The 27,861-nt window shown below is 35.1% G+C and overlaps 2 protein-coding genes and 1 long non-coding RNA gene across 5 annotated transcripts; 1 reads left to right on the plus strand and 2 right to left on the minus strand.

Moving 5' to 3' along the window:
- The first annotated feature begins 1,194 nt into the window (after positions 1 to 1,194).
- LOC309494623 (nectin-3) lies at positions 1,195 to 20,329 on the plus strand. Its single transcript, XM_082164049.1, has 8 exons — positions 1,195 to 1,333; positions 2,559 to 2,622; positions 2,883 to 2,958; positions 5,015 to 5,341; positions 6,318 to 6,647; positions 13,327 to 13,608; positions 13,942 to 14,047; positions 19,960 to 20,329. The coding sequence occupies exons 2-7, from the start codon at positions 2,587 to 2,589 to the stop codon at positions 14,028 to 14,030; spliced, it is 1,140 nt and encodes a 379-aa protein (XP_082020175.1). The 5' UTR covers positions 1,195 to 1,333; positions 2,559 to 2,586; the 3' UTR covers positions 14,031 to 14,047; positions 19,960 to 20,329.
- On the minus strand, positions 6,996 to 19,952 carry LOC309494645. The gene is made up of 2 exons (XR_014204419.1): positions 17,947 to 19,952; positions 6,996 to 10,407 (listed from the first exon to the last, which is right to left on the minus strand). It is a non-coding gene; the product is annotated as an uncharacterized lncRNA (long non-coding RNA).
- LOC309494630 (uncharacterized protein) lies at positions 20,147 to 25,439 on the minus strand. Of its 3 annotated transcripts, none has more exons than XM_082164061.1 (7): positions 24,631 to 25,439; positions 24,469 to 24,532; positions 22,047 to 22,376; positions 21,873 to 21,911; positions 21,659 to 21,790; positions 21,516 to 21,556; positions 20,147 to 21,429 (listed from the first exon to the last, which is right to left on the minus strand). In XM_082164061.1, exons 1-7 carry the CDS (start codon positions 24,631 to 24,633, stop codon positions 21,340 to 21,342), a joined length of 699 nt encoding a protein of 232 aa, XP_082020187.1. In that variant the 5' UTR covers positions 24,634 to 25,439; the 3' UTR covers positions 20,147 to 21,339. The 3 variants fall into 3 exon arrangements, with proteins under 3 accessions (XP_082020187.1, XP_082020188.1, XP_082020186.1); XM_082164062.1 differs by having other exon boundaries at positions 21,659 to 21,784; positions 24,631 to 25,438; XM_082164060.1 differs by having other exon boundaries at positions 21,873 to 21,914; positions 24,631 to 25,171.
- Between the last annotated feature and the right edge of the window lie 2,422 nt (positions 25,440 to 27,861).

Here is a 27,861-nt window from a genome sequence, read left to right on the forward strand (position 1 = left end):
TACTTAATATTCTGGCACATCGGCATGTCTTTGTTTATGAAACCATACTGAAGTACAATTTCACGAAATGCCCCACATCTGTCATTTTAACAACTGTCCTCCTTTAAAACAACTGGTTACAATATTATGACTTGTCTTTTTTTTCCCTCTGTGGCCCTAATATTCTATCATTTTATATATAGCCTTATAGTCTATGGGAAACTGTAAATTATCTAATGATAGCAACATCATCTAAAAATCATTATTTATCCAAAATGATTGAAATTAATGATCACAAACGTTTAAATAATGACAGTGGGTCTAGTTATATGTGATAACAATGTATAGTGAGCAGTGAAATAACTATTGGTTTCCATTTGTGGTGACTGCTGACTGACATTAGGGATGAGATTAAATAGATCCTGGAATTTAGCCTGGTCTGGAGCAGGCTAGCTCCACAGAATAAATCTCCATGGTAATTTATACCATAACATATCCTCCTGCCCCCTATCCAGCTTTAGTGCAACCGGATTATGGATCAATTGAGCCAGGATCACCAAGATATCCTGGCTTAATCCCTTATCCTAGTTTTGTGCAACAGGCCCCTGGAGTTCCCACACTCTTCGTTATGTGTTCACGTGTGTCACTTCACAAGGTTTTTATGCCGAAGTGTGCAAATAAACTCTGTTCTCACTAACTTTCTGCTTTTGAGTCCTCTGATCACTGTCCTCTGTAACACTTTAATAATAAGGCCCATTAGTTAACATTGGCTAATGCATTAACCAACATCAACTATGAGCAATACGTGTTGCAATATTTATTAATCTTTGTAAGTTCATGTCTGCTCAGGTCCATTAAATAATATTAACAGATACAACTTTTGATTTGAATAATGTATTAATAAACGTTGAGATTAACATTAGCTAAGATTAATAAATGCCTTAGAAGTTGTTGTTTTTTCATAATTACATCTTGTATAATGTTGACAAATGGAACCTTATTGTAAAGTGTTACCATTTTTTTTCTATTTGTTGTATATTCTTTAATAAAGTGTTACTGTATTTTGATATGTAAGTGATTATTGTCATGTTTATTGAAAATAATTATAAAGATGTTTTTGTACAGATGGCTCACACCACTAGATGTCGCTGTTAACTCGGTAATTAGTAATTGCATGCTTCCATCCACTGAACGTCACTGGGCCTTTCTAAACACTGATTGCTATGCATCCCACGATTGGATGGCCAAACTTCCTCACTTCCACTTCCATTCGTATCCCGAATAACACACATGCCAGAATAACTCCGAGGCAAAGGATTTACCAACACGAAAGAACGCGGCCATGCTTTGCAAGGTGAGTCGCATATTTTAAACATTGTAGCCTACTGTATTAAAAATAGATTTATATAGTTTATTAGTTTTATTTAATACAACTGTTTGCAATCATTTAATTTTCTTTTTTAAATTACAGGAATAATAATCAAAATGTGACTAGCCTACTTGTAGACCCATGCATAAATTCTAGGTTGTTTCAGGTCTACTTATGCAGTCTGCTCGTTCTTCCTCTAAATTACTCTAGTTAAGGAACTTTTAATGATATTTTCTATTATAGTGAAAGAGCCAGAAAGCATTATAGTCTTGAGTAATATTTTGTATATCACAGACTTTCATTCAAATCATTTTGCCTGATATAAACTATAGATCGATCCAACTACAGATCTATTTAATTTATCTATATAATGTTTGTTAAAAGATGGTTAATGGATGATATTATAAAATGTTATATATAATTTATCAGTTGTAAAACAAACAGTGTAAAGTCAGTTGTTTACCATTTAAAGCAAAAATAAAATAAAGCTAAGCTAGTTTCTTTTTTTCAAATGGGTTTCTAACAAAACAAAAAACAAAACAAAAGACTGCAATATATATATATATATATATATATATATATATATATATATATATATATATATACAGTATATAAAAAAATGGCTCAACCGATCTTTCATTTGAGGTCAGTAGGGGCGTGTGGCTGCCTGGAAGTATTTGCCTGTGGCCCAGAAATCATCTGCCAGCACCACTCTTTATGTCTGTTTACTGGCAGTGTTTAGCCACAAGTGATTTTAATCATATAGTTTGTGTAAAAAGCAAGAGACGCTATTTTCTCAAGTTAATGTTAGTCTAGACAACAAAGTGTGAGTTTGTTACCCAAACTGTTGTTAAAGCGCTATAAAGGTAATAAACCTTGACAGGATGCAGATGGTTAGAGATTTTCCTTTTCATGCCATAAATAAACCTGGCAAACAGTAATCAAATTTCAAAATAATCCAAAAATGCTGAATTGCACCGCGGCCCCTGAGAGTGCCATAAATAGTGCACTGAATCCTCAAATTCCAAAACAGACCAGACTTCTAGGACAAATATTTTCCTTAAAGTCTGATTTAGACTTGAGCTATATGCTAGATGACTTCCCTTACCAAATAGAAATATATCTGTTCAACAGAACCAGAACTTCTTATTTGTTTGACATCAGAAGTTATCTTTTTTTATTTTTTTTTATCTTTCATTTCTCTATAAAGCAATGGCTGTTGAGGAGCTGAACTGCTGATGTGTGGATTGTCTGCTCTTTACAAACCTGTGGCTGTAAGTATGCCATTTATTTTTTTAGATTTGCTAAGACATTTTTCAGAATGTAGCAATACTCATTAATGCGGTACTGGCTTGATTATTTGTTGTAATTAACTATGCCGTTGTGAAATTTGTTTATGTAGAGTCTGCTTTAATGCACATGGCTAATACAGACAGTATTCTGGAAATCTGTTTGGTTAAACACTCTTTGTCTTACTTAAATATTTGTTTGGCCCATTACTTCATTGACCACAGTAAAAACGATCTTCCTGCAGGTCAAGATGAGTGGATCTATGTCTGCAATATCCCTGCAAGTCTGGGTGACACTGATGTTGCTCTCTCGGCTACAAGGTGCCTGTCCAGTCTCCTTTCTGAGCATTAGAATATATGAGCTCTGTCCATGATAAAGAACAGGAAAATCTTTTAACATCTACAGTAGTCAACATTTGAAGTGGATCAAAAAAAGTTCATCAAAGTTGTCCTAAAACAAGAACTGGTATTGTTCAAAATTCATGTATAACTTTGATGAAAGGTTTTGATCCACTTCAAATGTTGCCTGCTGTAGTTTAAAACGTGGGTTCTTAAGAATGCTGGTTTTGTATAGGTTAGATCAAATTATGCCATTTTTAAAAGCTGCAGTCCGTAGCTTTTTTTTGGGTTAAAAATTATCCAAAATAATTTTTTTGAGCAAGTACATAACCAACCAGTGTTCAAAACTATCTGCTTGCCGTAGCTTGATTCAAAATGGTAAGCTTGTAATAATGTTTTTAATTCCAGTCGTACTGGTGGATTTCCGCGGGAAATTCGAGCATGTCTTTGCATCATTACGTCACATCTGTCCACATAAAGAAGGTGTCTCAGCTTGTAGGCTATATTGCGTGTGAGGGTGTTGGAGGTGGAGATTTATAGCCTTTTCTCACAGCACTTGATATAATTAGACATCAATTTGATGGCGGATCCAGAAAGGTTCAAACGACAATCACCAGTGACAACTGGAGATTCACCCGTTGTAAAACGCAAAATACTTCACACTTCGGAGTAGCTACAGAAATAAAGAAACTGCAACCGGCCCATGCGAAAACAAGGACAAATATCGGAAGGGCATTAAATGTAGTCACGCAATGCTGATGTTGTTAACATTAACAATTACACAAAGTATAATTTGCACGGTTTGACGTGATATGATAAGTGATCGTTAGATTTAATCGGCGTGATTTACTGCAATGCTTTTTTCCCCTTAGTTGGTCAGAACAAAAGTGGATGTTACTTACTTGTTTAGACGACATTTTCCGGTGAAAATTCTTATGTTGTTCATATTTCCAAAAAGTAGGATCTGTGATTGCGAATGGCACTATCAACACCACCAGCGCGGTGACTGACAGTCGCACATTCTCCTCAAAACATTGGATTCATCCGCGCTGTGCCGTGCCGATGCACAACCCACATAAAGTTGATAATTCTGCGAATAGCTGCAATTGCAGATTTCGAACAGAGATGGCGACAAAGAGGAAAAACTGCGGACTGCAGCTTTAAGAAAAAAAATCTATTTAGTGACTTTATATCATGTTGTGTAAACATTAAATAAAAATTTATAACATGTTTACCTTACGCCTTCTTTACATGTGAGTGTACACATCCTAATCATTATTTTTACAATTTTGGAGAGCTTCGCCACTTGACATTTTACAACCTTGAAACAAAGTCATGATGAGATGGTCTGCAGGAGTCCTTTATGACATAAATGTACTTTTTAATGTTTTTTTTTTTTTTTCTGCATGTTGATTGCACCACTTGGCAGACAATTTATATAAATTATATATATATATATATATATATATATATATATATATATATATATATATATATATATATGAAGAGTTCAGATGCAAAAGCCTCTAAATGCCATCTGAAATTTTCTTATATAATGATCATTTTTATCAAGCTCGTATATTTAAATTCAATAATTTCACTTAAATGGCTTAATAATAAACCTATTAATTGTCTTTTAAGTGAAATTACTGAACTTAAATATACAAGCTTGATAAAAATGATCATTCTATAAGAAAATTTCAGATGGCATTTAGAGGCTTTTGCATCTGAACTCTTCATATAGTTTTTTATATATAAATATATAAATAAAGTAAAAGATTATGCCAAAATACTTAGTTTTATTTTATTTTTCTAATGTAATTATTTTAATAGGTATTTTTCTTCATTGTGATATTAGGACAGTTATATCACCCTGACATTTTATACATTATACCCCCTTAAAATAACAAAATAAAGTTGAATTCAAAATGTTAAAAATTGCTCATTAAAGAAGAGGTAGATGCATTTATTAGATAGCATATTATTACTTAATTATTTAAACATTTTAAATGATATCAGTTTTGTCGATATGTCCTAGGTAAGGTGCTTGCACCATCTCATCTGCAGGCGATGACTGGACTTCCCTTCATGCTGGCCTGCAATATTACAATGGAGACAGGGGAGGCTTTAAAACAAGTTCTGTGGATGGACATGACAAATAAAACTATAGTTCACTACGAGCCTGATAAGTATGACAACATCCTCAAAGATGGAGTCAAGCTTTCACAGCATACAGTAGGTCAAGCTCACGCCAGTGTCATCACCATTGGAAGAGCCGGGCCAGCCAACGAGGGCTGCTACCAGTGTCTTTTTGATGTGTACCCAACCGGGCAGCAGAGAGGAAGGACATGTCTTTCACTAATGGGTGAGGTTTGGTAATCTCTTTCAAACTTTTTTTTTTTTTAAATATCAACGATATATATTATATGCAGTATATAATAAAAAAATATGAATTTAAAAGGAAATATCACTCATCAAAGTGTCATCAAACAGAGGAAATGCTATTTTCTAGACCTGCACTAAGATGGTTTCATAATGAATAACTGTTATTGGTTTTTGTCACATTGCGCTCGCAAGACATTGAAGAATTGTTGTAAATAATGCCCAAGCAGGAAGTGGTGAGAACCACTTTTCTGCCTGGCCTTCTTTACTGACAAAAAACTATCATGAAAACCACAAGAGTCTTGATCAGATAAAAGCTGCCATAGGGTTTGATATTTGTTACATTTTATCAGCCTGAGTGTGGTTTAAAATGAAAGCAATGGGTGTATGCTAACTGTCACACATGGCTATAGTAAAAATAGCACACTAAGACGAGTAGCTCAAAAGGAAACAGTCTTTAATATAATCCACAGATGAACACAGGAGAAGCTCAGGGGAAAACACAACCACATTACATAGACACCACGGAAGACACCACGGAACACATCACTGAGAAAACTGAGGGGTTAAATACTCACAGAGATCTTTAACGTAACACACAAGACCTGAGTAACTCAATTAATGACTATAGAAACATACAAGGCAAGGAGAAACAGAAAACAATGAGGACTTAACCAAAACTCATAAGTTAACTAGACAGGTGCATAATCCTGACACTAATGTCATGCATAGTACAAGTATTCACTGCAACATGGTCTTATAGAAATAGTTCACCCAAAAATGAAAATTTTGTCATCAAAATGTTTTGAAAAAATAATCTCAAATAATAAATAATAAAATATCAACACTTCTTTTGTGTCATACAGCTTTGAAATGACATTGAGTAAATTATGACAGATTTGAGCATGTAAAGTCTCTTCACTTTATGATTTTTTTTTATTTTTTTTTATTCCTTCCAGCAACTGTGGAACTGATGGACAATAAAACAGTTGTGAGTGGAAAGCCGGTTTCTCTTTTGTGCAAGTACATTCTCAGTAAGCGAGTCCAGCAGGTTTTATGGAAAAAAACAGCTGAGCAAGGGGACACCGCCACTGTTGCTTCTTATGTCAAGAATGACAGACCCATCGTTGAGACCCCTTTCAATGGTCGGGTAACTCTAAATCCCTCACTTGGGCAGTCCAAGCTCTCCATACACCAGGCTCAGACAGAAGATGAGGGCTGTTACACCTGCGAGTTCCACTCGTATCCAGATGGCATCAAGAGTGCAACAGCTTGCTTGTCTGTTTATGGTAAGTGCAAATGGCAGTATAATAACATAGCTTATAGACACATTTGTTTGGGTACCACTTTATGTTAAGTGTCCTTAACTACTGTGTAATAATTTCATAAAATGCACTCATTGTGTACATACATGCTTTTACATTGTACTTATATTTAACAAATATCTTCATATAATTACATCTGTAATTATTTTCTGAAATTACATCTATAATTAGACTGTTGACCCTTCCCTTACACCTTAACTCACCCATACCACAAAACCTGTCCCACCTCAATATCAGCAAACGTGTTTTGCAAAACAACACAAACACAATAAAATAAATAAATAAGAAACTTAAAAAAAATAAATAAAAATAATGTAAACACATACTAGTTAAAGACACTCAATATAATGTGTGACCTTTATTTGCTTTAAAATAAAGGAAATGTATTTGGGTAGTCTCTAATATGTTTGGAATAAATCAGGAATGCTCAAACACACCTGTCCGTAATTTTTTAATTAACCCAAATCCTTGATTATAAGGTTCAGGTGTGATTTATTTGGGCTGAATGCGGTTAGATCTCCAGGAACCGGATTGAGCACCCCTGAAACAAATTCATGTATTTCTGTATAAGAGTCAATGGCATTTTTTGTCATGATCTATTAATTAGTTCAAATAAAAAGCACACTAAAAATGCAATTCATAAAATAGATTGAATATACCTCTTCTATGATAAATGTTTTAAAATTCTGAATCAGTATACATTTTGATATGTTATCCACAAGGATGTTTCTAAATAACAGTGCCACAGAATTAAGCCGTTACAGCTATTAAAGGCACATACATTTCACATTTCACTAAATCACACGTGTGGGTTTGGAACATTTTCACACGTATGCACAATATGTGAACACGTGTGCAAATGGAAAATCAATGTGCTTTTTTCCGCAAGGGTTGTTTGGGTATTTCACAGCCCCTTTTGTCTGTCTTCAGGGTCATACACAGGTTTTTAAGTGTATCTCTGAGTGGGTGTATGTGTAAGAAGTGGAGAGACAAAGTGCAAGTGAGGAAGGAAGATAATGTGTTTGTGTGCGTGTCGTTCACATTTTGCCTACATTGTTGTGACCAAATGTTCCTACAAAGGTAAAACCTGAAATCAACTAATAAAGAAGCATACTAAATATAAAAGACAAATTAAAAATGAACAATACAAGTCAGTGACAAGCCTAGAAACAATTTTTTAAGTAAGAAGTGTTAATACCACATACCAACATACCAACCTGTGAAATTTTGAAGACTGTCTTGGTCGCTCTTTTCCATGCCATCACGATGTATAAGGACTGAAGACTTCAAGCTTCAAAAAGGATGCAAAAGAGCCATAAAAGTATTATAAATGTAGTTCATGCTTCTCAAGGTCTATATTGCAAGGTCAGAAGCCATGGGATAGCTTTGTGTGTCAAACATACCAAAATGTTTTTGTTTTTTTTACTTTATAACCACTGTGACTGAATCAAGTTATCAGATCCGTCCAATTTGTGAATAAATCATTCAAACCTCTTGGTAACACTTTAGTTTTACTTTAGTCCAGTTCTCACTATTAACTAGTTGTATCACGGTTGGTGGCTGCAATGTAAGTGCACGATGATGAAGATACTCAAATAGAAGTTTAATCCAAGAATCAAAACAATAAACAGGAGGGCTTAAATACACAGGATAAACAAAGGAGCTGACGAGTTAATTAATGAGGGAGAGGTGAAAAGGATGAATCAATGAAACTCATGGGAAAAATACATTAAAGGAAAACAGGCAAACAGACACTGAACACAATGAAGACAAAGACAAAACAGAACATGACACTGACATTACTCACCCCTCCTGGAAAGCACGACCTCGCGCCAAAAAAGTGTACAACCAGGGAGGGAGGGGGGCGTCCTGGAATCGTGGCAGGTAACCAGAGGAATGAGGGCAAGCTAGGTAGCCTCCAGGATGGTACTGGTAGTATAGTAGACCAGGGAGGTACCGGTAGTTCAGGGAACACTGGAGGCAATGGCACTAAGACCCGGGAGCTTGGCTTGGCCACTATGGCTGGGGACTCTCCGGGGCAGGCCAATGGGCTGGAGCAGACTCTTGAGCTGGCTTGCGGGCATACACTGTGCAATGTCTGTGCGATTTCAGCAAGATACCTACTCACACTGAACGAGTAGATTGCATGCGATGTAAAGCCAAAGCTCAGGATTTATGTGCTTACACTATACGGTCCGAACGCCGAGCTGCGACTTAACTGCTCACACTATACGTGTGAAATATGCGCGAATCAGCGCGATAAACCCCCGTGCCGGGTTGCGCCTATAGACGATATCATGTATCCAGAGATATTGTCAAAACAAGCATCAGCTATCAATATCAAGATGATTTAGCATTTCCAATTTATGTATTAAAATATTATTAGTATTATTGTATTATTATTATTAGGGAAGGCCTTGGCTACTTTTATTATTAAATTGATAGGCTATTATAATTCATTTGCCACGCAATAATTTCATAGCTCATCACCGCATAACCAACGCGCTGTGAGGATAATAAAATATTACATAGAAGCTTAGCTACTCCTCATTGAAAATTGTCTAAAACATTTAGGTCGATTACAATGAATTATAGGCATACAATTCATTATTAACAGTCTATAATATGTCCGAACACTGCAATAATTAGTCATCAATGAAAATTAAAAACAGCTTTATTTCAAAAACATTGTTTAACAAATTAATAAAAGAGGCACGGTGTAGATACATCACAGGTGGTTTGGAAGACGTGGGTAATGGTTAATCCATTTTGCAACACGAACTGGAGGTAAGCAACAGTAATTTGTAGCTAGTTTGAACTACAATACTTAAAGATCTCCCTCTTTTCATTTTCGTTTAGTTTTTTTGCTGCAGATGAAATGGTTAAACTTCTGTTTTCGCGCAGGCGCACTGAGGGAAAAAACACTGAGTTTAGGGCAATCGGTTCGTAGCTTTGCTTCAACTGTGCGATATAGTCACGAGGAGCGACCAAAATTTCTAACATGCCAGAAATTCATCCGACCATCCGATTGCTGGTCAGGAGAGGTTAATAGCCTCTCGTTTCTCCCTGTACACTGCACGAACACTGCACGACAAACGACACACAACAAAGCTGAAAACCCGACCCGAAAAAGAGTCGCACGAGTCAGAATTCGGCTCAAAATCGGACGAAAATCGCACAGTGTATGCCCGCCTTTATGGGCTGGATCATACTCCTGAGCCAGCTCATGCGCTGGAGCGGACTCTGGTGTGGGCTCAGGGACCAGAGTTGACACTGAAGCAGACTCAGGGGCTGGAGCCGAAACTGGAGCAGACTCAGGGACTGGAGCCGACACTGGAGCGGACTCAGTGGCTGGAGCCAACACTGGAGCGGACTCAGTGGCTGTAGCTGGCACTGGACTACTTAGGGGCTGGAGCCATTATGGAGAGTACAATGCTCTCTTGGCTGTGCGCTGGAATTTCCCTCTCAAGAGCAGGCTCGGCAACTTTACTCACTGTAACGAACTCGGAAATTTCTCTCACCTGAATGGACTCTGAAATTTCTCTCACTGGAACAGACTCGGGAACTTCTCTCACTGGAACGGACTCAGAAACTTCAGTTGTAAAAAATCCCTTGTGTGGTCCTCGAGGGTTCTGCCTTGCTGTTTTAAGCAGAGCAATTGTACTGCTGGCAAATCCATATTTGAGTCCTTGTCTTTGGTCCTGTATTCTGTCATGGTTGGTAGCTGTAATGTAAGCACATGACGATGAAGATACTCAAATAGAATTTTAATCTACCAATAAAAACAATAAACAGGAGAATTACTCGGTTAAAACACAACCACGCACACATTGAAGTTAAACAATACAGGACAAATAACTAACTGAAACCGAGGGTTTAAATACACAGGGCAAACAACAAGGCTGACTAGTTAATTAACGAGGGACAGGTGAATAGGATTAATCAATGAAACACATGGGAAAACTGGGTCAAATGAAAACAGGCAAACAGAAACTGAACACAATGAAAACAAAGACAAAACGAAACATAACCCAGACAAGTTGCTTATTGCATGCATATTACTAGGATATTGGCTGTTTATTAGTACAAATAAAGCACATATTAATACCTTATTCTGCATGACCATATTATACATCCCTTAATCCTACCCAATTCCTACTCAATATCTAAACTTAACAACTACCTTAACTCGCTGTTAGGAGTCTACTGATGCAAAAGTCATATTTAAAGGTGGGGTAAGCGGTATTTGAAAAACGCTGTTTGAAAGTCGGTCGGGCCGACACAACCAGACACAACAACAAACGTGTTGCCAATCAGCATTAGGGGGCGTATGACGGTGGAGGAGAGAGACGAGCAAGAGGGTGATTTGAAGAAAGACTGTAGAAAGATAGATGGCTGAGAGACATTACAAAAGAGAAAAGCTCATAAAAATATCACTGGAATATGAAGGGTTATGATCAGGAAAGAGCTTAAGGACCCGCGTTATTATAGAAGCTTTTCAGCACTGGAGAGTGCTAAGTGGAAAGGCCTGAAAACTGAGGTTGCTTTGAATTTTTGAGTGTCATTGTTTGTATGGAGCTGCTGTGCTGTTGGCAACTAACAACAAACTCTTGTTTGTATTTACTGTTGTGTATTTATGTAATTTTTTTGTGCTTCCTTGTCGTTTGTTCATTATCTTCACTTCAATTTCCGTGAAGCATTATTTTGTAACATACTGCACCTTTAATAGTTAGAAAATAGTGAGAACTGGACCCTAAAAGTGTGACCAACCTCTTTTATGAACATAATTAAATGATAAATCAAAAAGATACAATTTGGACACAACTGGTGAATCCCAAATTCGCATACTATAGACTATATAATACTACTAAATAGTATTGGACAAAAGAATTAGTACGTTCCAAATCATAGTATGTTGAAATGAGTATTCCAAAGATACCCAGATGGTCTACTATTTCCGGTCAGAATCCAAAGTGCAGATCGATGCACACTCTAACGGCTAATATTGCCCACAACCCATTGCGCGTTGGACGAGGATTCGATTAGAAATACAAACACGAGTAAAAAGTGAGTCCGGCGGTTATGTAGAGAGGTTTAAATAAAGGGGTTTGAGTGATTCATTATCTAACCTGACGTAAATGTATTTATTCAATGTTGTCCACATTATAGTTCATCTGCAGCAGCATTGTGAACTTTTGTGAACATTTCTCTCCGAAACGGTAGGAAATTAAGTTATAATGAATGGAGGATTTTAACTGTGACAAGATGATTGACAGAGCAGTTTACGGTTACAGGATGCACATAACTAAGCGAAAGAGCGGTCCGTTAAAGATGACGGAGTAGTATATCCCAAAGCTTGTCTACTCTTTTGCTACACACTCAAAAGTATGTACTTTTTTCTTCACAAAAAGAGTACATACTTTTAGTATAAGTTGGCGAATTGGGTCGCAGCCTACCTCTCTCTTGGTGAGCACGTCAAAGAGAGTCAGGGCAGAGGTTGTGAGAATTCATATGGACCACATTTGTGATGCTTTGTATGACACTTTGGGTAAATGACCAATGACCCAAAATGTTGGGTCAGCTGTTTCTTTAATTTGATGGATTAGTTCCTTGTTTACTCCAATAATACTAGATTTCTACAGAGATAACTTTTGCTCAGTAGCGTTTCCTGTTTCAATGCAGTATCACAATAAATAACAGATTAAACATTCTTTATCTCATGCAACTTTTTTACTATGGCGATGTTTGCGGAAAGGGATGTTTCTCTGTTGACAACATTCTTTTCATTGCAAAGTAAATTCTGCTTCGGAAGAAAGCTCACAATCAGGAGCTGACACTAGTTTAATGCTGGGCTGTGACTGTAGTTTAGGGAATAGTTTGGGATGAGGGCCAGTGCGATTACTGTGTCTCTGTTCCTCTAGAACAGAGCTCCACTGTGTTTGCTTTCTCTCTGTTGATATTCCCCAAACAGTCTGGCTGTTGTCACCAAAAAGCTCTCACAGCCACAAAAATAAAATGGACAGAGCCTCACTTTCCCCTCATCTTGTCATGGTTTGTCTCTTTCTCTTTTATCTGACTTATGTCACAGAGTCCCTCTTTGATGGAGTCTGCCGCAGACATGACCAACGTCTGACGGCTTGTAATCAGCATAACAACACAAGTGCTTTCTTTTGTCTTCTGAATGAAGCTACCACTTACAATACAACAACAAAAAAGTCAACAAGACCAATACAGTATTTGTACTGGACATATTTGGCACACTTTGGACTGTTGTAAGGGTTCCCAGCTAAAAAGGATAGATCCAACCAAAAGTTCATAAAATATCTCTACAGATTTTAAGTCTGAATATAAAAAAAAAAGATAATAATAATAATTAAATTAGGACTGTAAATTTAACAAGAATTATTGATGCAAGTGGAATCAACAGACATTTAAAAAATGTCTCTGCAAAATACTAATTTTGAAAATGGAGAAAAAACAAGTTAAAGATAGATATATAGCCACATAATGCTCAATGTTTTCATTTACCACAGCTATGTAATGTCTTTGAATTAATTTGGGGGCTTTTTCTTAACACTGTTTAAAAGATTATAATGTTAGTGTCTTACTTAAATATGTAATGAACTTCATGTCATTTTCCTAGTCCTACCCAAACCTGAGGCCAGTTACGTCACCGTATCGCAGGGCATTGTTGAGGCGAACTGCTCAGCCGTGTCACGTCCTGCTGCAGAGATCTCTTGGAACGTGGAGGGACATAATCAAACCCTGGGCCCTGCCGTGACATCATTTTACCAGCTAGGGGACGGAACCACAATGGTGGTCAGTTCCATTCAACTGCAGACTGAACTACTGGACGATGAACCTGTGAAGTGTGAAGTTCATCATCTGGGCCTTGGGTCTGCCATCTATGTGTCTCTGAATAAACGTGAGTGAAACTTACTCGACTGTTTAGGGCTATACTATATTACATTCTTCTTATTTTTGTCTGTTTTTTTTTATAGACCAGGGGTCACCAAACTCAGTCCTGGAGGGCCGCTGTCCTGCAGAGTTTAGCTTCAACCCCAGTTAAACACAATGAACCAGCTAATCAAAATCTCACTAGGCATACTAGAAACTTTCAAGCAGGTGTGTTGGAGTTGGTTGGAGCTAAACTCTGCAGGACAGCGTCCCTCCAGGACCGTGTTTGGTGACCCCTGTTCTAGACGGTTGGGAATATTAGATTTATTTGGTTAATGTTTTTTTTTGTTTTTTTTCACAGCTAGGAACGCCCATGTCATTCTCATTTCAGCCAGCTGTGTGGCCCTTGTGCTGCTCATATGTCTGTGCATCTGCCTGAAGAGGTGCTAACTTCACCTGCTGATATGGTCAGTACAGCAACACAAAAATGTCTGTCCACTTTAAAATCGTGTTTCACACCAAAATTGAAAGTAATTTTTTTAATGGAATAATGCAGTATTTATTATAAATGATTTATCCGTGCACATCATTATTTAAAAAAAAAAACATTTATATTCCATCATATTAATCAAAATAACTTCCTCTCCATCTTCTCTTCTCTGATGACTTGTTTACTGACATGAGGGCGGGCATACCTGCCACTCACATGAAATCACAGCAAAAGCAATCAAATCCAATCAATTCTTGATGGACAAAATCAAGTCCCATCTTACCATTTGACATGGATATATCTCACAATATAAGGAAAGACATGACTTTCACAACTTGTTTCATGCCAACTTTAATGTTTTTAATCCCAGAATATATAATATATAGGCCTATATATATATATATATATATATATATATAAAATAAAGAATGTAAGGGTGAACACATAAGAATGTAGTAGGTCACATGCAAGAATAAGCACAGGAAGAAGATATCCTGTGTTTACTTTGGATCAATCTGGTATCTTGGATCAATGTTTTTTTTTTTTGTTTTTTTTTTTACTTGGCTTTTGACACTAACGTTTTTTGACATGGGGTTAAGCAACAACTTCAGAATAAATGTAGCTTTGAAATGTTATGATCACAGGAACATTACCAAAAGCTGGTGACTGGTACAAGTAAAATCAAGATTTATATTTATTGTTAAGAGTCACTTTTAAGGAAAGTAATTTAGGCGACCATTTAATGCATGTTCAAAATATCTATATAATAGTAAAATGTGTATACAAATATATTCATAATATAATATGTAAATACTTTTTATTTTTTTTACAAATATATATTGTCAGTCCATCCTATCCAGTTAACACTAGAAGTGGCAGAATTCCATAACTACTAGAACTGCCGCGAGCGGTCATTTTGACCGCTAGATTCCAAACTCTATATCTTTAATGATACATACCCAATTGAGAGATTAATGCATTTATTGTATTAGGATATATTTAAAAAACAAAACAACACCAAACTGTACATTTAAACGAGTTTAATTATACATTTATAAATAATATCTGTAGATGTCCTGAACAAAATAACGGAGTAGCCTATGTTTTCATGTTTCCACTGTTCGATCGCGCCCGCCGACACACACACACACACACACACACACACACACACACACACACACACACACACACACCATATTACAGCATTGCAGTCTTGACATTGCAGCCTGTTCATTATAGCCATAATAAAATAGTCAACCTATATAAAAATTCCACTGCTCTGTTTATATAGTCAGTATAGCCTCGTACAATTCGTACCATTTTGCACGTGTGAAGAGGATGATTTTTTCCGTCGATATTGGAACGTGAGCAGAGGTGGGTAGAGTACCCAAAAACTGTACTCAAGTAAAAGTACAAGTACTTATAGAAATATTTACTCAAAGTAAAAGTAAAAGTAATAATCTTAATAGTTACTTGAGTAAGAGTAAAAAAGTATCCAATGAAAAAACTACTCAAGTAGCGAGTAACTTACTTCGGATCATATAGGCCTCTATTTTTATATATATATATATATATATATATATATATATATATATATATATATATATATATACATACATACATACATACATACATACATACATACATATATATATATATATATATATTCATTTATATTTCATATATATATATATATATATATATATATATACAGTATATATATATGAAGACTTCAGATGCAAAAGCCTCTGAGTGCCATCTGAAACTTTCTTCTAAAACAAGCATTTTTATCAAGCTTGTATATTTAAGTTCAGTAATTTCACTTTAATGACAATTAATAGGTACTTTTCATTGCCATTTAAGTGAAATAACTGAACATAAACATACAAACTTGATAAAAATGCTCTTTAAGAAGAAAATTTCAGATGGTACTTAGAGGCTTTTGCATCTGAAGTCGTCATATATATATAAAATAATATTATTTAGATTTTTTTTATTTAAATGACTATTATTTTCATAAGTAGATTGGCTCTCTTTGCAACAAAAAACATTATTTCTGCCATCTGTAGCCCGAAAATCATTGCCTGTCCTTTGGTTTGTATAATAGTAACTTATACAACTACATTTGGATTATTAGAAAATGTCGAAATAAAGTGAATCTGCAGAGTGTTGCATTCAAAGGCATGTAATTGACACAGAGAAGAAAGAGTTAAAACTCTTCACATGTGCTCGCGCTCATGACTACTGAACATCTGAACACACAAAAACAAACACAAGTACATCGACGGATCTTTTTCTGTCTGTTCTCCAAAATATAATCAAATGTATATTTCTGCAAGCATGTTTAAACTGGTTAACTGTGTGTACGGCAGGCAAAGGCATTCGTTTTCAAGTCGAGTTCGTACGCCACTGCGCAACAATACACACAAACTACCGCAGGATGGCGGGTGTTCATAAACTGTGAACAATGGTAGCTTATTTAATGTAGAAATGAATGTATTATGTCCAAAAAACGGGTAATGTCATCCTTTCTAGTAGTGCTATCATGGCATAATAATCTGTTTGGTTGTAAAATGTATTACCTGAGTTAAATGAAATCGAATGTATCGTCCTGTGGAATCATTCATTCACAGACAGCAAACGAAGATGTTCAACTAATAAAGATCTTCATCGCTGGCAAATATATGATGCATTTGAAGATTTGCTCTCACTTTACTGTACTGTAGGTCCACGGCCACTTCATCCAACGCTCTTGATGTCCTTAAATCTTCCTGTTACGACTCCGAGTCCAGTGTGAATTGCAATCGCTTCAGACGATTCAGTGCGTGCAGGAACTGAACAGAATCAGGAACTGAATCATTCAAACTGATTCGCGAACCGATTTAGACAGATCTGCCAACTTGTTTGATGAAGTCTTTGAACAGAATCGACTCAAAAGAGTGATTCATTTGTGAATTGAGCATCGCTCAAGCCCAGAAAAAAAGATACATCGCGCTTGGAATAAACTACGCATTTAACAACACATTGCATTAAAATAAAGTAACGAGAAGGAAGTCGCCCAACGTAACGAAGTAAAAGTACAGTTTTTTCATTAGAAATGTACTCGAGTAAAAGTAATAAGTACCCACATTCAAATCTACTCTTAAAAGTACAATTTTTCCCAAAAAATACTCAAGTAAATGTAACGAAGTAAATGTACTTCGTTACTACCCACCTCTGAACGTGAGTGAAGTACAAAGCCTATAATAAAGTAGTTTAGTTTAAAATAGTTTACCATCCAAATACATCGCAAATGTTGAAACATTTTGATTCTAATTAGAGAATTACGTGAGCCTAACGCCGCTTACTTTCACTTTCGCTTATAAAGTATTTCATTTTGGCTTGTTTATAGTTATTTTTTCATTCTTGTTCTGTTCTGAATATCATTACATTTAAATTATTTGTTGTTGAATATGTTTTGTGTATTTTTACCACATTTTATTGTTGTGTATAATGGTATAGCCTATAATAATACCGCGAAATTCAGTGCGGTCAATATGACCGTCTATGGCCGAAATAGGTAAATATGTTCATTTGTTTTTTTTGCATTATGTGCAATTTATATGAAAAACATTTTAAATGAAAATACAGACACTTTTAGGAAAAGTCAGGTACCAGCAGGATTTTATTTATTTTTTCAACAAAGTTATTGCAGATATAAAATTCAAAACGGTCAAAATGACCGCCATGGCACTTCTAGTGTTAAAGGCTGCACTATTGTAAACAAAATCCCTCAGAAACCTTTTACAAAGGAGACAATGAAAACAGAAGCTAATGGAGAAATGTATTGTCGGAAATAGAGAGAGAGAGAGACAGACACCAGAGTGACTCACTAACCTCTCACTCCACACAATCTGTCCCAAGTTTTCCTTCCTGCTTCATTCTCTTCCACTTTCCTCTCTTAGAATCTGCAGGTCACCCGAGAAGGTAGAAAGAAAAAATATCATATTTGTTTTATATTTCTACATTCACACTGGCTCTAGGGAGAACAGAAACTCAAGAGCAGACATACGTAAAGTCTACATCTGTCATGGTAATAGATTGAGGACACAAGATGCAAGTAACAACAGTTAATAACTCCAGATGAGCAGTAATCCAAGGGCAGAATGCAGAACAACAGGAACGAAAAAACAATACAGGCAAGGTAGCAAGGAACACAGGAAGCAGGACAGGACACCAGGAATACTGACAACACAAGACACCAAGCAATGAACATATATAGGCGCAGCTGATAGACAACTGCTGGTGCTGATAAATAAGGTGATTGGCAATCACCCTCACACACACACACACACACACTGACATACGGGCAGAAAGAGAGACAGTGAATTCATGAAAGTTGCACTAAAATATATTTTGTTTTCAGATAACATGTACAAGCAAAGCAACAAAGATTAATAGTGAAACCAAAGCCAAGGGCAAAGTATGTTTTACAGAGCCACGTTTATCTACAGAACCACAGGAAGTCTTATGAGTTACCACTTCCTGTCTTTTTGCAAGAAGCCCTCTCAGCCTCACCTCATTCTATGATTGATGTCTTTTGAGTTGCCATCAGAAACAGGAAATAATTGTTTAAAAGCATCATATCATCTCCCTCTTTAGTTACTTAAAGTGCTTCTACAGAGTCAAAGAAATTGAAAATGATTTGTGACAAACAAGAGAGGGGAAGAGAGTGACTGGAGATCATTTTATCCAATGGGATTTGATTGAATCATGAAAAGTTGGTGTTAAAGGTGGGTGAGAGTGGATGTCTGAGTAGCTATTTGGCTATTATATTTTGATTAAAGATCATGAATAAAACTTTTCCCCCCTTTGGAATAACATGCTCTGATGAATCATTCACAATAAGACTTGTAATGTGATTTAATGTTGACTTTTAAAGCATTTGCACTCTGATCTAAAAGCTACAATCCATATGGCCCAAAACTATGTGTTGCTGCTCCTGAAACATTAGTGTCATATAATTTGCCTGAAGTTTCCAGAGGAGAATGGGCTCCCCCAGTTGAGCCTGGTTCCTCCCAAAAGTTTCCTCTCTCATCATGTAAACATCTTTGAGCTTTTTCCTTGCCACCTTCGACTTGTTGGGCATTAGGCAATAAATGTTTCTTTGAAACTAAATTTTGTTTAATTTGATCAGTCTTGTAAATGTATTGTGTGTAAAACCTCCTATAGCAGTGTATTTTGCAGAGCTGTTCATCCATTGACTTCTCTGAACAGTGGAAACACTGTGGCTCTGTGGTGTGTTCAAAATGCTGCTCTGCTTGTTTGAGCGGTAAACCTCTGGCTCTATCAGTAGCATCAGTTTGAGCTGGACTATTTGTAATAGTAGAGATTTTACTAGTTTGTACAAAGAGATGGAAAGTGAAATTCAACACCATTTTTTTAATTTATTTTTTATTATTTTGATTAGATAAGAAAATATTTTACACCAGTAATATTAAAAAAAAGAAGCTAATTTTCATTTTAGAAGTAGCACCTGGGGAAACTCATTTGCTTAAACCAAATGAGTGATTTTTAAAAAAATGATTCTTCATGCTCATAAAATCATTATGACAAACTACCATGTTATCCACCTCAAAAGTAGTTTATTTTTCATTCTTTTTCAGTATTGATGTAATCTCATGGGAGACCGGGAAAAGGCTCAACTGGAACAATAAAATAATTTTGTGATTAGATCAGTAAACCCAACCCTGTATCAACTTGAGATGGAGAGCAGTGAGTGAAACATTAGCTGTAGGAGTTTAGCTGTAGCTTTATTTGTGGGGTTAGGTTGAACACAGCAAGGGCTTTTGGCTGTGTAATTCTAGGATATTAACACTTGTCAAATTGTTTCTTCTTTTTTTTCTTTAGCCTGACTGAAATGAAAAGAAATGCTGCTATGTTCAGATGTTCGTCCTGACCAAACAACTGTGTGGCCTCTTTCTGAATCACAGACGATTCTGAGTCAACGTCTTCTGATATAACTGATATTCAGTCTAACAGTATACAAATAAACATTTAATCACAACTCCTTCAACACTAAATGCCTTATTTATTATAGACTGTATATTTTAGTAAAGCATGTTTTTTCTTAGCCAAGCTGTACTAAATCATACTCTTACAACTTAACTAAATCTAAGATGACTTTCTGAAAGCTGATATTCTGTAACCATAAATTCAATAAACAGACACAATGTTATTGTTAGATTTACAGATGTTTTGATGTGTGTAATAAAAATAACACATTTTTATCAGGGGAAACACTCTTTTAGACATGAGCACCCTTTTGGCTTAAGATGCGAAGTTATTGTCTTGATGTTTGGATTATAGAGATTAATAGTATTACAAATATTTTCCCACTAGGGAAGTACTCTCATAGTTTACAACCCGTGTCATTCTGAAATGATTCTGAATATTTCCATTCCCATTCCCATTTCTATTTAGACCTCCATGTGTTTTGTATAAAGTTCTCTGAAATCTTTGAAATAATAAAGTAAACATGCACTTTGTTAATCAAACTGTGTGTCACTGTCGGTCAGAATAAACTGTATTTAAGTTTGCTTTGGTAAAGACAAAAAATAGGTGATTCAGATGTAGAGTTTTCATTCACCCTCTTAACATAAAGGAAATAATAATAAATAAAACCTTACCTGGTCTACAGCAAAGTTCATAATAAAGTTTTGCAAAATGTAGTGTATTTGCACAAGTTATATTTTTCTTAAAAATTATATTATGTATCTTAACTCTTATCTCTTTCTGAACACACTGGTCTTGATATACCCATGATATACGTTTTATCTTTTTGTGGATGGGAGATTTATATCTTAATCATCTAAAAGCAAACATTGTACTGTAGCATCAGAGCCAAGGCGTAGCTGTAGTCCACTTGCTCTTAGTAAATAATGGTCATAGTGCTCCCAGGGATGCATGTTTGTGTTTGTGTATAGGTTAAACAATCTTTTCTTCATGGTTTTATATGGAATTTATTAAAGAACAAGTTTATAACAATCAGTGATTCGCAAATAACAACAATACAACATATCTGAAGCAATTGTGGAGTAATATCTTCCACGGTATGCCATTATTACTACTACAAGCAATCGGAACTGCATTTCTGCATGAACTGAATTTCTGAAGTATTTATGGTCAGATCACAAATAAAAGTTGTTTCAAAGGCCATATTACATTGCCTGAAGATTCAGAAGAATTCAAAAAAGCATTCTCTTCTTCTGATGCTGCAGGTATAGTTTCCTAGACACGATATATGACAGAGGTCAGCAGGTCTGAGTTCAGACAGAGATGAGGAGGAAGAAGCAGGTCACTTTTTTGTGTTTTTATGCACTGTGGAATTGGAAACAGGGCATTTATTCATGTATTATTCAACAGATATAAAGATTTCCACTGAATAAAATTAAAACATTTGATACCTGATTTTTACTTGCCATGTCTTTTCCTGTCGATTTTCTCCCTAAAAAAAAAAGTGTAGTTTTTTTTTAAATCATATGATCAAAAGAAAATGTATGGTTTTAAAGCAACTGTAAATATTAGTTAAAACACTCAAACCACTCACCTTGGCGTCTAATAACATAAAGTAATGTTATAGCCATAACTAACACCAGCCCTGATATTCCAATGCAGAAGTACACATATGGCCAGAGCCACTGCAGATCATTCTTTGGAGTTGTATTCATATCACCTATTACTGTATGCATTGAAGTTAATATAATGATAATATTATGATATTAATATTATTAAGATAATATCATGTGTTGTAATGGCCATACTTATGTTGCTGGGAGTGGTTGAAAACTCATCATTTGTATCTGCTAAAAATATTAGTAGATTATTATCTGCTAAAAATTATAAAAATGTAAAGACACTAAATAATACTTTAAAATTTACAAACAACAAAATGTCTGTATGTTTACATTTACCCAATAAAAGATAACATCGCTTACCTGTTACAGTGACATTAATAGCATGGCTAACAGAGTTGTCACCTTCTTTACATCTGTATAAACCTGCATCTTCCATTGAGATGTTCAGGAAAATCAGGAAAGCCATCCCTTCATGCTCTGCCATATTCTTCCACTCAGTTTTTATGTAAACTGAGTGATTAAAAGCTTTACAGTGATTTCCACCAATTTTGCACCATGAGACTCTTGGGCTCCTGTGACATCCATGTTGAGTAAGGGTACAGTTTATCTTCAACTCTTTCATAACACGAGCTCTAAACACTGTGTTTCGTGGCACTTTGACACTTTGGACACATTGCAGCTCCTCGGACTCTACAAGAGTAAAGGAAAACAGGAAAAAAAAAAGCATACTGGAGATGAAGATCAAACAGAGGAAGACATTAGTTATAATATCCACATAGATAGCAATTTAAGATAATGATTGTGCTTCTTAATGTTTACTAATGAACTTATTAGACATTACATAATGATTAACAGATCATTATTTAATGTAAATCGAAATGCTTATAAATGTCATAAAATTTCAATTCATAGGATAATGATTTTGACAGATGGCTTACAATGATTAAAAGCTTTAATTAATAAATCATTTACAGACATTATATAATGCTTAACGGATCATTAATATATATTCAAATAGCTGAAATAACTTGTTAATGTTTAAATAAACTTATTAGATATTACATAATGATTAACAGATAATTATTTAATGTAAATAAATGCTCATTAAACTTCAATTCATATAAAAATAGTTTAATTAGTAATTTTAAGCACTTCACACACTATTCATGTTAACATATTATTCATTAAGTCATAAACACAGTCTGTAAAGGTCATACATTTGGTCATACATTTTTCTGACGTAAGTACATAGTAATGATCCCTAATATAAACTGGGACCAGTCATTATTGTTAAATTTTCTCTTGAACATCCGGATCCCTATAGCTATACCTATATATATACAGTATATATATATATATATATATATATAAAGATAACACTTTTTTGTATTTGTACATTTGTAAATGTAAAAAAGTGCATTAGGTAATATGCTATATGAACTGAAATTTAATGACATTTTGTAGATTTTCAAGAATTGCATGGTCATATAAATTTAAAGTTTAACGTAATTTGTAAACATTATAATTTACATTAAATAATGATGTTAATTAATGAACTGTTTAATAAGTTCTAGTAAACATTAACAAGCATATCATATTTCTAGCTATGTGAATTTAACGATCTGTTAAGCATTATATGTTTAATAATTTATTAATGAAAGTTATTATAAAGTGTTACTATCTGAATTGACATCCTTCACTAAAGAAAACTGTGTAAGATAAGAGGAATTTTTACACAATCCTTACAAAATTTCTGTACAATTAAAACATTTCAACTATTAAGAATGTTTACTGGTGTTAGCAGGAAAACTTTACTGGACACATTTTCAACCTTGCGTGTTTCTACAAATGGTGAAACGCTCTAGTCAAGTCAAGTCACATTTATTTATATAGCGCTTTTTACAATACAGATTGTTTCAAAGCAGCTTTACAATGATAACAGGAAAATAATGCAACAAAGTCTGTTTCAGGTCTAGAAGAAAATAACGTCATAGTCCAGTTTAAGTAAGTTCAGTGATGGTTCTACCGATAGTGAATTGTTTAGATTTTTTTGGTATAGCACTTTCGTTTAGGGTCCAATTCTCACTTTTAACTAGTTGCTATTAGCATGCATATTACTATGATATTGGCTGTTTATTAGTACTTATAAAGCACATATTAATACCTTATTCTGCATTCTACATCCCTTAATCCTACCCAATTCATACTCAATATCTAAACTTAACAACTACCTTATTAATAAACAGTAATTAAGAGTTTATTGAGGCTAAAGTCAAAGTTCGTTATTATTAGTCAGAATTGGACCTTAAGTGTGATCTTTTTTCATACAGGTGGATTTAAAACTGGTATTTATCACAGACCCTCACCCACCACGTCCATTAGCGTAATGCAGTGCATTAATATCTAAAAGAGGCTTTATTTTGGCTTATTGGTTATGTTGGGTATTATTCATTCTAAGTCATAGGTTCTTCATATAAATGTTTTATCTAAGAGGGGTTAGTTATTTATTTGTGTGCATACAGAGATATCTAAAATATAAACAAAAATGCTACTACTCAAGTCTTATAACCAAATATTTACCAGCATGTATACATTATAAATAAAACGATAATTTTATATAATAATTATATATATGATAATATTACATGCCATTGTCTGATTGTCTGTTATTTTTTCCCACTGCAACAAACAGCATTGCACTCATAACATTATAATTAACACATATAATGCCTCCCAAACATCACATTTAACAGCATCAGTCAGAGCAGATCTTAATACTTACGGTTTGTGGTGCTGCTGACACTAAGCGATAGCAGTAGAAGAGAAGCAAGAAGGTTGCAGATGATCTGGAAGACACAGTATCCCATGCATTGTTGAACATCTCTTATCACAAAACGTGTATTTAAAAGTTAATATACAAAAGTATGTGCTGTACGTCTCTCACCATCGTCTATTTTCTTGTATTTCTTGATTATTATGTCTTCTCCTCCTTGGATCATAAGTGCTTTTCACCTGTTGTTTCTCTGCATTTCTTTTTATACTTGTTAGTCGGCTTTGTGTCTGTCTCTGTCATTGGCGGTTCTAGACCACTGTAACTGGGAGGGCCAGGCAGGGGCCACTTCTGCTTTTAGGGGGTACACTTTAACATTTATCTTAAAGGTATAGTTCTGTCATCATTTACTCACCCTCATGTCGTTACAAATATGACTTTCTTCTTTTGAACATAAAAAAAGATATTCTGAGAAATTTCTCAGGTTTTTTCAAGTTAATGGGCACCGAAACCAAAATATCATCTTTTGTGTTCAACAGAAGAAAGAAACCCTAAATTTGGAGCAACATGAGGGTGAACTAACACTTTAAACTATTTTCAGGATTATTGGAAGTCATTTTTACTGGGTCATGTATCACTCTGCAATCTCTACACGTGAAATAAAGTAATTTCAAGTTCATTTCAGTGATCTTGTATTGTGTGATAATGAGCAGTGAAGAACACATGGCACTTTTCTGCATCTGTGTACTTGACACATAACACAAAACAAATTGATAACAAAACAAACAAATCTGCTGTATAATCTTACAGATTGGCCTAACACAAATCAATTTAGGAAAATTAATTTATCTGTAATATTATATTATCATACATGCTTACTTTATATAAGGAAAACTAAAGCATTTATTTTACATGTTATTTTGTAACCTACATCTGTTCTCTGATAGCGGACTCATTGCAATGTTTGCATAGTCATAATAACAATAATAATAATACATTTTATTTGTAATGCGCCTTTCTCAGACTCAAAGCGCTTAAGCATGTACAGAACAAAATAATCAAACATGAAAAAAAAAATACACAGCTATAAATTATAAATTAAAAGCTTGATTAAAAAGATGTGTCTTAAGAATTTTCTTAAAACAATCCACAGAAGCAGCATCCATAATAGATGCAGGTAATGTGTTCCATAACTTAGGCGTGTTATAGGAAAAGGCCCATGGTTTTTAATTTACAACGAGGCTGACACAGAGAGAGAGAGAGAGAGAGAGAGAGCCAGCAGAGTGGAGAAAGTGGGCGGGAATGGATGGAGTAACCAAGTCACAGATGTAATCTGGAGCCAACCCGTGCACTGCTTTATAGGTTCAAATCTGAATTTTAAAATCAATACGTGGCTGAACTGGAAGCCAATGCAGTTGCTGGAGTACGGAGGTAATGTGATGGCATGAAGATGTATAAGTCAAAACATGTGCGGCAGAGGTGTAAAGTCCAGGGGTAAGAAAGTAAAAGTCCTGCCATGTTTATTCCACCCATGAGCTCAGTCAACTGATTTCACTAATTATTATAGTTATTAGTTCTATCTCCTGGCTGAAAAAAACTGTGCAAATTAGCAAAATCCAGGTGAATGGAACAAAATACTGAGGAGGACTTACTTTCTGAACCTGGACTTTACACCTCTGTGTACATATTGCAACCTCTTATTAAAATTTGCTGGTAAACCCGCAAAGCGAGAATTACAATAATCAAGCTTTGACATGATGAAGGCATGGATCCTCTCTACATCAGGCCTAGAGTAAAAGGGTCTAATACGAGCAATGTTCCTCAGCTGAAAAAAAAGCAACCTTCCTTATGTTATTAAAATGAGAATTAAAAGTCAGCTGAGCATCAAAGATCACACCCACATTACACACCTGGCCAGAAGGGGACAATTGGGTATTGTCATGATTGTTTCAAGTTGTTTAAAAACAAACATCTAATAGCCTACTGTAAAAGCAACACTGGACAACTGGATAGATTAATGTTATTTCTTACTATATGTGCACATTACTGAAATTAAATATTTTCTTTACCCTGTATCTTTTCTCAGGTATCTCTGAAACACTGTATCTGTGATCGTTGCATTGGTATGACGTTGGTCATTAACAAAGTTAGTAATTTCATTATTAAAAGTTGAAAAATTTCAATCCTCATCTAGTGTGTTTGTAGCGGTTTCAGGTTGTGTGAACCGTGTCCAGGTTGGTTGAACCTTCATACAAATGTTGAAGAGAAAAAAGATGAAGAAAAAGAAAGAGGGTGACTTTAACTCAGTGACACCTCCTTGTGGATAATGAACGAACACCAGCACAGTCAGTAAACTTAGTGTACTTGCTTACTGTCTGTTCTTTTCAAGACGTGTTGATTCAAACCATTTTCTGCCTTGAAAAAGTTATGAGCACATCAAGTCACTATTTTGAATACTATTAATGCAAATTCTTGAGATTCAGCGTTGACTGATTGTTGCAATTACTATGATTTGACTAAGACTTGAGTTAATGACTTTTAAAGTTTAATGAAGGCCTAAGTTCTTCATCAGATAGATCACACAGAGTGCAATGATATACTTTACAACTCACTGAGCAAAAATGACTGATTGACAAAAAATGTAATTAAAAAAAATTAGTACATTATTTAGACTACAAAACCTTTTTTGTATCATAAATCATTATGATCCAAATGGAAATCATTCTTCTGTCAAGTAGGTCAAACAAATCTATCAAACCTATCAATCTTATCAAGACCTCAATCATAAATGCTGTGACTTGTTTCTAAAATTACCTTTCAAGTAGCACATTCTGTCTATGATAGAAAATACTGTTCAGATTATGTTCATAACTAGATGTGTAACAAGTAGGCAAGTGTAAGATGGTCATTGTTATTGATGGTATTTGCACTCTGTAGAAACTCTATTCCTGCTGTTTCTGTTATACAGCTGCATTAAAAAAAAAGTTTAGGGTAGGGACGGTGTAAGGGACACAGCAATATCTATATAATATTAAACTGTAACTACACAAACATATTGATAATGTACACACAGATTGTGTTGCTAGAACACACACAAACACAAAGATGAAGGCAATAATGCAGTCTTTAATAAATCCACAGGCAAATCCACACAATGAGAGTAGCATACAATACATCCAAACATAGACAAGACCCGACAGTGATGAACAGAAAGATAGAAACTTATTATACATGCAAACTAAAATTAATCAGACACACCTGAACTGACAATAAACTAGACTGGGAGAAACCGGCTAATGAAAACAAAGTCCAAACTGAGTGAAACAGTGACATTACGCCCCCTCCTGGAAAGGCGCGACCTCACGCCGGCAGGAGAATGGAGAAGGAGGCTCAGGTGGAGGACAA

This window comes from Leuciscus leuciscus, assembly GCF_965113295.1.
Source record: "Leuciscus leuciscus genome assembly, chromosome: 3".
Classification (NCBI taxonomy): domain Eukaryota; kingdom Metazoa; phylum Chordata; class Actinopteri; order Cypriniformes; family Leuciscidae; genus Leuciscus; species Leuciscus leuciscus.

Excerpts from the sequence above, each read along its gene's own strand:
- LOC309494623 (XM_082164049.1), top strand. The coding sequence starts at position 2,587 with ATGTGTGGATTGTCTGCTCTTTACAAACCTGTGGCT. Across the intron at positions 2,623-2,882 it reads CTCTTTACAAACCTGTGGCT|GTCAAGATGAGTGGATCTAT; the intron begins GTAAGTATGCCA and ends ATCTTCCTGCAG. Across the intron at positions 5,342-6,317 it reads GACATGTCTTTCACTAATGG|CAACTGTGGAACTGATGGAC; the intron begins GTGAGGTTTGGT and ends TATTCCTTCCAG.
- LOC309494630 (XM_082164060.1), bottom strand. Across the intron at positions 21,915-22,046 it reads TATTAATGTCACTGTAACAG|CAGATACAAATGATGAGTTT; the intron begins GTAAGCGATGTT and ends TAATATTTTTAG. Across the intron at positions 21,791-21,872 it reads AACCACTCCCAGCAACATAA|TAATAGGTGATATGAATACA; the intron begins GTATGGCCATTA and ends CAATGCATACAG.